The 13,851-nt window shown below is 37.0% G+C and overlaps 1 protein-coding gene across 11 annotated transcripts in view; it reads left to right on the top strand.

The window, feature by feature from the left end:
* UNC80 (unc-80 homolog, NALCN channel complex subunit) overlaps nucleotides 1–13,851 on the top strand; it is a 242,910-nt gene that overhangs the window by 64,707 nt on the left and 164,352 nt on the right. For 8 of the 11 annotated variants that reach the window (XM_067740745.1, XM_067740742.1, XM_067740738.1 and 5 more), the window contains exons 19-21: nucleotides 2,603–2,817; nucleotides 4,284–4,390; nucleotides 5,957–6,053. In XM_067740745.1, the coding sequence (XP_067596846.1) occupies nucleotides 2,603–2,817; nucleotides 4,284–4,390; nucleotides 5,957–6,053 (419 nt within the window). The remainder of the gene's footprint in view (nucleotides 1–2,602; nucleotides 2,818–4,283; nucleotides 4,391–5,956; nucleotides 6,054–13,851) is intronic. The other 3 variants (XM_067740737.1, XM_067740746.1, XM_067740744.1) reach the window with 1 other exon arrangement.

Raw genomic sequence — 13,851 nt, 5'->3', positions numbered from 1 at the left:
ATAACACTTATAACTATTAAGCTAATCTGAATAATAAGAATGATTTAATAGGTAAACTAGATTTAAACATACAACTGTCTACCTTGCTAGGTGATTTAGTTTTCTAGATTGCAAAAGATTCTTTCTCTGTAGTGTTCTGTAAACACCACCTGATTTCTCAGCATTTAGCACATGTCTGTTCTTTCCCTTGAATGAAGATACATGTATTAATATGCCTCTACATAAAAATTTCCACTTGGAGGGATGTCATAGAATGTCAAACATGGGACTTTTCCCTGGTCCAAGTGGGCCCAGGAGATGAGCACACCACATGTCCTCTGTTTAGCACTGGAGAAAGGTGGGTGGGTGATTATGGCTTCTCTGCCAGAAGACAGAGAACTTTCTCTTCCCCCTACCCCCCTCATACCCTTTGCTTCTCCTTTTTCCCTTTTAAATAAAAATCACGTTAACTGAGTAATATTAAAAGCAGTTTTATATGCCCACATCTCTGAAACTCATGATTGATACACACGCATTGGACGACGCTGATGCGGCATTTTATTGTAAAGCTGATCAATTATAGTCTCCCTGGATATTTCCCCACTCAGGCCACGTAGTCATGTACTCATCACTGTGTTGCACATTTCCCAAAGGTAAGAAATGCTTCAAGCACTGTGATTGATAAAAATAACAAGGAAGTCAAATTCTAAAACACTGATTTAAATTCACACCATATTTGATAAACAGAATGTCCTGAGTTAAAATAATAATTAAAGGTATTTAGTACTCTAATGAGATTTTGAGATAAAAAATCTGCATCCCCGTGTAAATATCCCAAGAAAATGACTGCTTTACACAGTACTGTCAGATTTTAGGTAGATCCCAGATTTAACCCCAAAGCTTATAAACAGACCATTACCCAAACCGCCCCCCCCCAAAAAAATTTCATCACATGTTACTAGAGTATTCTCCATAATCTTTTCTTTCCAAATTAGTAAAGTATAATAATACGTGTTCTTCAAGTTGCCAAATGTGGAAAACACAGAAAAGCATAGAGAAAAAAAATGTTTAAATACCTTCAATTAGAAATAACCACAGTAAACTTTTGGTGTATTATGTTGGGTACATGTTTGAGCATGTGTACACACGAGCTTACACAAAGACACATACACGTGTACTTTTTTTATTAACCTGGTGATATCCTGCTTAATCCATTTTATCAGTGCCTTTTAACTTTGCAATATATCATCAACATTCCCCATATCACTAGTCTTCTGAAAATAGGATTTTAATGACTACAGTGGATGCCATCATATGGAAGTCACAATTTATTCAGCTGTTTCCCTAGAGGTAAATTTAGATTATTTCCAATTTTTAACATTGACCCAGAAGCCTCAGTGAGCATTTGACCTTCTTAGTATCTACATCTTAGATACTAAGTAGATACTTAGTATCTACATCTTAGTATATTGTCCCATCATTTCCTTGGGATAACTTCCTGGAAATTGAAGTTCTTTGTCATGGGTGTAGACATAGCCTTTGGATAACATCTTACAAAATTACCCTCTAGAAAAGTTGACTCATTCTCTCATCATGGTAGTATGATAGTATCATTGCTTTCTTCCCCTCCCAGCCCACCCCACCTTAATCTTTGCCTATTTAATGAGTGAAAATAGGGATCTCATTTCAACTGGCCTTTTTTTAAAATTCCTAGTGAGATTAAACTCTGCATACCATTGGCCACTTGTCTTTTTCCTCTTGTGGAATGCCCTAGTGAAAAATCCCTTTGGAGATGTTCCCATTTGTCTTATTGAGTCAGGCTAATTTTTTGTTTTACTTTTTTTTTTTTTTCTTTTTTGCGGTATGCGGGCCTCTCACTGTTGTGGCCTCTCCCGTTGCGGAGCACAGGCTCCAGACGCGCAGGCTCAGTGTCCATGGTTCACGGGCCCAGCTGCTCTGCGGTATGTGGGATCTTCCCGGACCGGGGCACGAACCCATGTCCCCTGCATCAGCAGGCGGACTCCCAACCACTGCGCCGCCAGGGAAGCCCTTTTTTACTTTTAAACCTTAAGTTTCTTTGACTTAAGAAAGCTAAATAATCAGGCACTATGAAAATTACTTACTGAAAAATTGTGGAATGATGCATCCCCTGGGTGTGCTGATTGCCTTTTACTTATTCATTCGTTCAAGTATTTTTGTGAGTTTATTTAGGGCCAAGAATTATACTGTCCTGGGGTAGGGGTGGGGAATAAGATACGGTACTGCACACCCCCAGGGAACTTAAAAATATAAAAAGTTAAATATTTACTGACACTGTAAGTGCTTCAGCTTTTATGACTCACACTCGCAGACGATTACCTGCAGTAATATTTAGTCTTATATCATGGCTGAAAAAAATGATTTCCTCAACTTGACAGCTGAGACATGGCTATTATCAAGAAGAGCTCAGAGAGTCAAGCTTGATCTCCTTCCTTCCACTCCCACTCTGCCTCTTCCTAAATCCCAGCCCATCAAAGATCATCCTGCACGATTTGCCACAGTGTCATTGGCAGGAGGTTGAAAGAAATGTAAGAGAATTTCACATGTGTTCAGACGTTTAACCCTCTCCTCTGCTTGCTTTCAGCGATGAACAAATGCAAGGGGGCAACATGGGGCGGAAAGATTTCTGGCGCAAGATGTTCAAATCCCAGAGTGCGGCGAGTGACACCAGCAGCCAGTCTGAGCAGGACACTTCAGAATGCACCACTGCTCACTCGGGGACCACCTCTGACCGGCGCACCCGCTCTCGGTCACGTAGAATTTCCCTCCGAAAGAAGCTTAAACTCCCCATAGGTAAAAGTATGTCTGTATTTATCTTACGGATTCTCTTATTCCCTGCCATGTCCTCAAACCAACTCACAATCAAAACAGAGCAACTTGTGGGAAGGTCGAGAAAGGGAAAGCTTTCAAGTCACAAAGCCTAGGCTGACTCCTTCATTTACTCATTCATTCATTCATTTTTTTCAGCAGATATTTCTCAAACCTTTCCTATGAGCTTCTATGGTGTGCAAACACTGTGCTAGGATTCAGGGATTAAATGGTGAGCAGAATTTCACAATGCCTGACTTTGCTGAATTTACAATCTATTAGGGGTGACAATCACTAAAGCAGATAATCATACAACTAAACAGAGTTGCAAACTACGAATTTTATTTTTTGGTTGCATTGGGTCTTCGTTGCAGTGCTCAGGCTTCTCACTGCGGTGGCTTCTCCTGTTGTGGAGCATGGGCTCTGGGCGCATGGGCTTCAGTAGTTGCAGCATGCGGGCTCAGTAGTTGTGGCACCGGGCCCTACAGCACAGGCTTAGTGGTTGCGGCGCATGGGCTTAGTTGCTCTGCGGCATGTGGGATCTTCCTAGGTCAGGGATCGAACCTGTGTCCCCTGCACTGGCAGACAATTCTTTAACCACTGTGCCACCAGGGAAGTCCCCAAACTATCAGTTTTATGAGGGAAGTATATGTAGTGCCCTAAAAGCATGCAAGGATGAGACCTAACCTAAATGAGGGGGAGGAGAGGCAGGAATCAGGGAAGGCTTCCTGAAGGAAGAGATATTAAGATCTGCAGGGTACTTGGGAGAAGGAGGAAGGAGAGCATTCCAGGTGGTAGCAGTACAATGTGCAAAGGTATTAGGAGGGAGGGACATGGAAGAACTGAGACAAGAGTGGCTGCATGACTATGGTGAAGCCATAGAGACCAGAGCGTGTGGGCCTTGCAGGTCAGGTTGTCTCTTCATCCTACGGCCCTACAGAGCCGAGGTGGGATGTTGAACAGGGGGATAACATGAGCAGGTAAACTTTTTTTCTAAAAGATCACTGCATGGAAAACACATTGGAGGGAGCATGAGTGGATATGGGGGACCAGATAGAAAGCTGCCCTTGTGCTCCAGGTATAAGTAATGGTAGGTTGGACTGGGTGGTGACCGTGTAGTTGGAGAGAAGTAGACATATTTGAAAGATACTTAGGAGGTAAAATCAACAGGACTTAATGGAAGATGTGAAAGTTGTCAAAGAGAACTGTATGGATTACGGTTTTAATCATGCAAGAGGCCTGGGTTCTTTTTGTTCTGATTTAGTCATGTAATTTTATAGTCCAACGCTGAATGTTTTTATTCAAAGCATGTACATTTCGAAGACAATTTGTTTTCACTTTTATTTACATCAAGTCATGTAACTTTCATTGCTTGTTGGGCACATGCCAACTTTTTTGTTTAATCCATTTGGGAGAAAATGCTATAATGGTCTAATTTTTTTTGAATTATTAACTAGGAAACTGGCTGAAACGATCCTCCCTCTCAGGCCTGGCAGATGGTGTGGAGGACCTCCTGGACATCAGCTCTGTGGACCGCCTCTCTTTCATCAGGCAAAGCTCCAAGGTAAACAGGACATTACTTACGTAAGAGAGTGTTGGAGTCACTGATAGAAAAATGTCAGGGCTGGGAACTGCTAAACACCTGGAGGGGCCAAATAAGGAGGAGCTGAAGAAATTCTCTTCAAGGTAAGTAAGTTTTGGAGACTTAAGTGAACTATGGAAACTAAGATGTCTTAGTATGAGGCAATCATAGAAAGGAAAAAAGTGACAAAAAACTATAATGCAGATATAGAGAGGTATATAGGTATTAATTCCCAGCTACTTTTTTTCTTTGTTTTTTTTGTTTTGTTCTTTTGGCGATACGCGGGCCTCTCACTGTTGTGGCCTCTCCCGTTGCAGAGCACAGGCTCTGGACTCACAGGCTCAGCGGCCATGGCTCACGGGCCCAGCCGCTCTGCAGCATGTGGGATCTTCCCAGACCGGGGCACGAACCCGTGTCCCCTGCATCGGCAGGCGGACTCTCAACCACTGCGCCACCAGGGAAGCCCCCAGCTACTTTTAATACATGTATTAAATCCTAACATCTCAAGCTCCTATCCAAGGACACATAATTGTATAGTGATTTCTTTTACACACACACACACACACACACACACACACACACACACACACACCCCATATATTTTCCTTCCCTACTTTTCCTACCATCTGAACCTTTCTCCCCTTTGAAAAGGATTAAGAAGCTCAGGATGATTTTTCCCACTAAGTGCTTCTTCTGTTAAGCATTGGAGTAGCATGCAGTTTGGAAAAGGTCGTGATTCTTAGTGAAATCCATCTCTGATAAGAGTCTTCCCTGTGGCTGAGTCATGGCCTGGTTGCTGTAATTCTCAGCATGTAATAGGAGTTACATTTCTTTATATACAAATTATTTGCTTATACTCTTTCTTCTTTGAATCTCACTAAAACCAGTTTTCTTCTATCTCTTTTTAAAGTAATATTTTGGAGTTATAAAAAGATTATAGCAACCTTATAAGACATTTAGAAGATATATTTATAATTCCTCCTTCATATTCTTTTTACTAAAATTTGGCCAAGTATTTGAGGGTCTGTGGGGTCCATAGCTTCCTTGCTTTGCTGTAAACAAACACATTTTAAGTGTTACGAAAAAAACATGTTATTGCACTTTAGTTATAGTACACATTATAAATTCATTTATACTGGTTCTTTCATAGAGATTTGAAATCTTCTATTTGGCTATCTTTTACTTTCATCTGATTCTCAGTTGTGGTGTTGTTTGTAAAGGATGAATATGACTTGTTCATAAATTTGAGTTTGGACTTTATCAGAATTATACTCTAAGAATATCTCAATTGCTCACTAAATTATTTTCATAGTGCCTGATTATTTTACTTTCAATCTATGACCAAGGCTCTCAAATTATAGTTATAAGTGATGTCTTTTTTGGCACATGGGAATAAACTATACAGACTAGCTAACCAGATGTGGAAGCCAAAAGAAATGAAGTGACCTTTATATTCTAAACAACTTATTTTTCAAGGTAAAGGTTAGTATAAACACAAAGAATTTCCTCTGAATTGAGTTATCTGACTACCATCCTTTTTTTTCTCAGGTCAAATTCACCAGTGCTGTAAAGCTTTCTGAAGGTGGACCAGGGAGTGGAATGGAAAACGGGAGAGACGAAGAGGAGAATTTCTTCAAGCGTCTTGGTAAATGTCACTTGGCCTAAGAATTACATGCAACTTTTATTACACAGAACAAACATTTGATTAGATAAAATGATCTACTTTCTATTTCCTTTCATTTCTTATTCATTTCTTTCTCGTATGTGTTTTGTTTGTACTACTGTTTATAGCTTCTCTATTTATTATCAATTTGGTGCAACATTTATGGAAGTCCTACCATGTTCCTCATTCCCTAGTGGGCCCTGGGTGTACAAAGAATAAGACACAGACTTTTCTTCTGCTGTTCTGTCCCTTATTAAAATCTGAGAGTTCTAAAAACAACTCCAGGTATCCTTTTATCCATCCACCTATCTACTTAGGAATTCTGCACATTATATCCCAGACAGGTGGCTGGCCACCCTCTGAACACTTCCACCGAGGGCAAGTTTATTACTTTACAAAGCAACCTGTTCCAGAACTAGACAGCTTTCATTGTGAGAAAGTCTTTGCTTATGTGCTGAAAATATACTTATCCATAAATTTGACTCACTAGTCCTAGTCATGATATCTGTAGCCACACACACACGCACACGCATACCCACATAATGCCAGTTTCACCTATTATCTATTTCATGTTCTCTCTTTTGATCTCACTTCTGCTCATTAAATATTGTTGATTCCTTTTGTTTTCCTTACATAGGAGAGTCTCTAGATCCATCACCAACCTGATTCCATTTTACTATGTATTCTAATTAGATGATGTGCTTTACAGAATATGGTGCTTCAGATGGAATGCAATGCACTATATTTGACTTTAATCAGTGTAATAGATAGTGTAACTGTTAAGCTCCCAGGGATACAGCCGGTGGATGAACACAATTTAAGACTGCATTATCTGTTTTCACATCACAGAGTTGGTTTGTATTGAATTTTGGATTAACTTTTGCCACCTGTCCTTCTCATGAACAAATATCATGCATTACTTTGATGTAGCCCTTATTCATTCTTCATCTCAAAATAAATAAAATGTATTGTTTCATTAACTTGGGGGGTAGTTAAGTCACTTGTCCAGGAATTCTGAATCTTTTCTTCTCTACAATTGTGCTATAAAAATCCATCATGAGAGACATACACATTTCCCTGTTTTCATCCAAGTTGTTGATATTCTCACAAAGCAGGACAAATACAAAGAAATAGCTCCTAGAGCACATGTAGTTGACTTTTATTGATTAACAATTTGTGGGTACAGTTTTTCAGCCAACCATACATTTAATTTACTAGTGATCAGCAAGCACTTTCCTACTTTATACAAAAAACATCATTAGACTTTACTAAAAAATTATCTCACTGATATCTTTATAACTCTGTCGAAAGGAGGAATGTAACAGTTCAACACGCTGTCTTCTTCAGTAAACTACAGTGGTGTCTATGATTACTTCTGTGTTGTTTTTTTTAGTGTTCCTGCCTATCCAATTCTCTCTTACAGAATTTGGCTAGGACACACATCAGGCTTATTAGTCTATGGTTTCAAGAATCTTCCTAATAATTGAGATCTTTGTCATTTTCAATCCTCTTGTACTCTTTCCACTCATGATATTTTAGAGATATATCTAGTGTTCAAAACTGTCGGTGTTATAAAGACATTTTTGTGGTGGTTCTTTGACAATGAAGTGTGGAACTAAAGTACGTTCTCTAGGTATGTGCTGTGTTAGCTGGATGTCATTTGACTAGTACTGTGATCGCATCTCCAGGTCATTTCTGTGCACTGGAGTGTAATTTGATGGAACTGAGGCTTAAACTCAGAAACTAGGGTCTTTCACATTTGGTGCCTTTTTAATGAAGCTTTTCTGTACTTTCCCATCTGTGAATTTTTGTCCTTAGTAGAAAGGATGAAAGCATAATTGAGTTGTTTACCCTCCTTTGATTTCCTTACACTCCCTTCTTCAAGTAATAGGTCAATATTTTTACTCTTACTCTTGTTCCAAATATGTTATTGTTATTGTTTCATAACATTCTGGATTTTGAGTTTTCCTCATCCACTATTCTTACAGATTTCAACTATTGTTTCACATAGTTTTTATATTACATTCACAAATAGAAAAGACCTGATACAGAATATTCATACAGCCTGAGTCTAGGATGAGTTTGTGTCAGCAATACCTGTAATACAGACAGTCTCTTCCTGTGTGTCTAGAAGACAAAACGATAAAATCTGGGACTGATTTTGGAATATTTTACGTGCTTTGGACTGGCAAAAGAAGATGGCTTGTACATCATCATTCTTTGTTCACGATCTCTGGCTTGTTAAAAATTATAAAAGGTATTCTGTGAGTTAACTCTTTCAGAATCTCTCGCAAAAGACAGGTATCTCCAGCTATTCTAAAAAACCAAAAGAACATTATCTGCTAATCTAAGAACATTGTATTTTGCAACAACTACCATACTTGGCCTTGTGAACATCTTTCTAACTTTGAGCCTGCTTTTGCTTATTTCTTTCTTTCTTTTTTGCTTTGCAATCTGTGAATAAATCCCCATCCATCCATTATAGATGCATTGTCTTTTTTCCTTCTCATTTAAATTATTTTCATTTAATTGCATATTTTCTGTTTCTTTCTTTAAAGTTGTTAAAGAAAGCAAATATGAAACGTTCTTACCCTCAATTTCAATGTAGTACCTGAACTTCACTGAGCTAAGATAAAACGCAATAGGCGATAGAATTTTTTCAATCTAAAAATTTATTCAACAAATGAAAAACACATCTGCTGAACATTTAACAGAACTGAAATTACATTCACAGACCAGCTATCTTTTTCTTCTATATTTTTCTATTCACTAAGAATATTTTGTTTTAGAAATCATGATGTCTCTATCTGAGGGAAGATATTTCATTAAAGCAGTGGGTTTTTTTTTTTCAGCTGATCAGCAAAACTTACTGAATATCTTCTTTGTGCTCAGCTCTGCCATAAACTGTATGGAAAATGCTGCTTAAAGAAATACTAGATTTTGAAATGCTCCTTTGGGATTTAACAGCTTTTTAAAAATGCATTCTATGTGAATCATACCTCAGTAAATTTAATGTTAAAAAATAGTAAATAAATGCAACTAAAACGTACTGAGACTAAAAAATTAATCATGGCCAAGGAAGCCAAGAGGCATCTTTACATTCTAGTAAGTTTATATAAAAGATTGATATAGAAGAGTTACCTTTTATAGGCAAATTACTTTTCAACATTTCTTTCAGTATTACAATACGAAATGTCAGCAGGGTACAACTTGACAATCAGTTTGTAACATGTACAGTGTTGATTTATTTATTACAGTAGTTTTCCTGACATAATCACTACCTTCAGCAGTATGTGAAGGTCTGAACTCTTTCAACATAAACATTCAGGTATTCTAGAGACACAGTGTGGCAGAGTGGTAAGAGTACAGGCTGGTTGTCACTAGGTTTGGATTTGAATTCTGACTTTATCACTTTCCGTTGCATGAACTTAGACTAGGCTACTTAACCTGTCCCTTTTCTCTTTATCTTTCTGTCTCTATTCTCTCTCATTCTCTCTCTCTCTCTTTAATTATCTTTAAAGATCTATCTTACATGACTGTTACAAAAAATTTTTTTAAATAAATTATAAAATATTTCATATAGTACTTGGCACATACTAAGTGCTCAAAAAGTTAGTAAATATATTGTTATCTATTAATGCTTTATAGATAAAATGGAAAATTTCCATTGTAAATAGCTTTTACTTACAGCGTGTTCTTTATGTCCTGGGCTCGTAGGAGTCTGCTGATCTTCTTACCTGTAATAAGTGTACATCATTCTGTGAATGATTCTTCACAGAATAGGTTCTTGCTGACAAAGATTGTTTTGATCACTTTTCTCTTAATTATTTATACTCTTTAACTGCATTGTTTCTGAAGTTCTTTCAATCAAAATGACACTTTCTTTAGTAATATTGAATACATTTCTTTTAGAATTAATTAGTTTGTCAAAAATATTGGAAGAAATGGTGGGATGCTTATTCTTAATGCTTCCTTTAATAAAATGATGACAACTGTTTTTAATAAATTGGTTAAATAAGAATATTTTTTTACCATCCGTCCTGTCTTATATATTAGTTCTATGACAAATTTAGAGTTATCACTTAATGTATCTTAAATCTTAATTATAGTATGAAATAAGAAAACAACTGGATTCACTAAAAAGAAAAATATTACTTGGGATCTATCTTAAATTCAAGGTTTAAGTTTAGGTACTGTTAAGGTTATAACTTTTTTTAATGGATGGGATTTCCTGTGATATGTGTATCTATCAAAGGGCTATATATAAATGATTAATAAAGTGATATATAGATAGGAAATATAACAGGAGTTACCTGTTCTGATAGCTTTGGTAATGTCCAGTGAGTAAATAGAGTAGTATTTTGAAAGGCAGCTGTCTGGAAACAGCATTGTCCAAGAAACGTTTGTTCCTTATTTGTAGTTTCTAGCTTTACCTTCTGTATACCATTTGAAATTCTGTCTTCTGAATTTTTTCCACCTTTAGATTCTTCTTGTGCTACTTCCTTTTGCATTTAATACAAAATATGCTATACTAAATGGAAAAAAAATACTGAAGTTGTTGAATATAGCATTTTCAATATGGAATATTTGTGCCTGAAAAGGAAATGTACCCATAAGGAATGAAATATGGGAAATGTTGATAATAATATTTTAATTATAATCTGAGCCTTTTTAAAAAATTTATTTTGTTGAACTACACTTGATTTACAATATTGTGTTAATTTCTGCTGTACAGCAAAGTAATTCAGTTATACATATATACACATTCTTTTTCATATTCTTTTCCATTATGGGTTTATCACAGGATATTGAATATAGTTCCCAGGGCTATAGAGTAGGACCTTGCTTTTTTTTTTTTAATTACTTAGTTTATTTCATTTTTGGCTGCGTTGGGTCTTTGTTGCTGCACATGGGCTTTCTCTAGTTGTGGCGAGCAGGGGCTATGCTTCATTGCGGTGTGTGGGCTTCTCATTGTGGTGGCTTCTCTTGTTGCAGAGCATGGGCTCTAGGTGCGCGGGCTTCAGCAGCTGTGGCTTACAGGCTCTAGAGCACAGGCTCAGTAGTCGTGGCACAGAGGATTAGTTTCTCCGTGGCATGTGGGATCTTCCCGGACCAGGGTTCAAACCCATGTCCCCTGCAGTGGCAGGCAGATTCTTAACCACTGCGCCACCAGGGAAGCCCCTGGGCTATTTTTGTGCTTATGAAAATTTTCAAACATAGACAAAGTGAAAAATGACCCAAGGGATACCAAATATCCATCGCCGACTTGCAGTAATGGTAAAAAAGTTTTCCAACTTGCTTCATCTTATTTTTTTTAATGTGTTATGGAACAAATTCCAGACACCATACCATTTCACACCTACATATCTCAGTATGATGCTGAGACATTTTAAAAGTTGTTGACCAGGAATTGGTAATTATTTTCATGCCATGCCATAAATTTTTTTCAATTTACCAGGAAGTTTTAAATTTGTATGCACTTAACTTCAAATTATATAGAGCAACAGAGCTACAAGGAAAAAATAGACAAATTCAATATCATAATAGGAGATTTAGCATACTGCTGTCATTCGCTGATAGAGGATACCTCTTTCAGAACCAGTAGACACCCCCCCCCCCAAAAAAAGTTAGTAAGGATATAAAAAACTTAAATAACGTAAGCAGCAAATTTAATTCAACAAGCAGATATATAGTCACTATACTCCAAAACTTTAAATTACAAATTATTTTCAAGCACAGTTGGAACATTTTTAAAACTGACCATATTGTGCTATAAGGCAAATTTTAACAAATTTCAAAGTATTAAAATTATACAAAGTGTGTTTCTTGACTTGTAGTTAAGCTACAAATCAGTAACGAAAAGGTAACTAGAAGTTATGAAATACTACTTCTAAGTAACACCCCCAAAAACAAATCACAATTGGAGTTAGAAAATAAGTTAAACAGAATGATAATAAAAATATTACATACCAAAACTTGGATGTGACTAAAGCTGTGCTTACAGGAAAATATATAGTCTTCTTTTTTTTCCAAGGTAACAGTAGTGTTTTTTTTTTAAATTACACACGTCTATAAACTTAATAAATAGGTTTTCTCTATTTTTTTATACAACAGGTTCTTATTAGTCATCAATTTTATACACATCACTGTATACACGTCAATCCCAATCACCCAATTCACACCACCACCCCCACACCCCCGCGGCTTTCCACCATTGGTGTCCATACGTTTGTTCTCTACATCTGTGTCTCAATTTCTGCCCTGCAAACTGTTTCATCTGTACCATTTTTCTAGTTTCCACATATATGCGTTAATATACAATATTTGTTTTTCTCTTTCTGACTTACTTTACTCTGTTTGACAGTCTCTAGATCCATCCACGTCTCAACAAATGACCCAGTTTCGTTCCTTTCTATGGCTTAGTAATATTCCATTGTATATATGTACCACATCTTCTTTATCCATTTGTCTGTTGGGCATTTAGGTTGCTTCCATGACCTGGCTATTGTAAATAGTGCTGCAATGAACATTGGGGTGCATGTGTCTTTTTGAATTTTGGTTTTCTCTGGGTATAGGCCGAGTAGTGGGATTGCTGGATCATACGGTAATTCTATTTTTAGTTTTTTAAGGAACCTCCATACTGTTCTCCATAGTGGCTGTATCAATTTACATTCCCACCAGCAGTGCAAGAGGGTTCCCTTTTCTCCACACGCTCTGCAGCATTTGTTGTTTGTAGATTTTCTGATGAAGCCCATTCTAACTGGTGTGAGGTGATACCTCATTGTGGTTTTGATTTGCATTTCTCTAATAATTAGTGATGTTGAGCAACTTTTCATGTGCTTCTTGGCCATCTGTATATCTTCTTTGGAGAAATGTCTATTTAGGTCTTCTGCCCATTTTTGGATTGGGTTGTTTGTTTTTTTAATATTGAGCTGCATGAGCTGTTTATATATTTTGGAGATTAATCCTTTGTCCATTGATTCATTTGTAAATATTTTTTCCCATTCTAAGGGTTATCTTTTCATCTTGTTTATGGTTTCCTTTGCTGTGCAAAAGATTTTAAGTTTCATTAGGTCCCATTTGTTTATTTTTGTTTTTATTTCCATTACTCTAGGAGGTGGATCAGAAAAGATCTTGCTATGATTTATGTCAAAGAGTGTGCTTCCTATGTTTTCCTCTAAGAGTTTTACAGTGTCTGGTCTTACATTTAGGTCACTAATCCATTTTGAGTTTATTCTTGTGTATGGTGTTAGGGAGTGTTCTAATTTCATTCTTTTACATGTAGCTGTCCAGTTTTCCCAGCATCACTTATTGAAGAGACTGTCTCTTCTCCATTGTATATCCTTGCCTCCTTTGTCATACGTTAGTTGACCATAGGTGCGTGGGTTTACCTCTGGGCTGTCTGTCTTGTTCCATTGATCTGTGTCTCTGTTTTTGTGCCAGTACCATATTGTCTTGATTACTGAAGCTTTGTAGTATAGTCTGAAGTCAGGGAGTCTGATTCCTCCAGCTCCGTTTTTTTCCCCTCAAGACTGCTTTGGCTATTTAGGGTCTTTTGTGTCTCCATACAAATTTTAAGATTTTTTGTTCTAGTTCTGTAAAAAATGCCATTGGTAATATGATAGGGATTGCATTGAATCTGTAGATTGCTTTGGGTAGTAGAGTCATTTTCACAATATTGATTCTTCCAATCCAATAACATGGTATATCTCTCCATCTGTTGGTATCATCTTTAATTTCTTTCATCAGTGCCTTATAGTTTTCTGCATACAGGTCTTTT

This window comes from Pseudorca crassidens, chromosome 6 (assembly GCF_039906515.1).
Source record: "Pseudorca crassidens isolate mPseCra1 chromosome 6, mPseCra1.hap1, whole genome shotgun sequence".
NCBI lineage: Eukaryota > Metazoa > Chordata > Mammalia > Artiodactyla > Delphinidae > Pseudorca > Pseudorca crassidens.
Note: the sequence above shows the minus strand (reverse complement) of the source record. Positions and strands in the feature narration are given on the sequence as shown.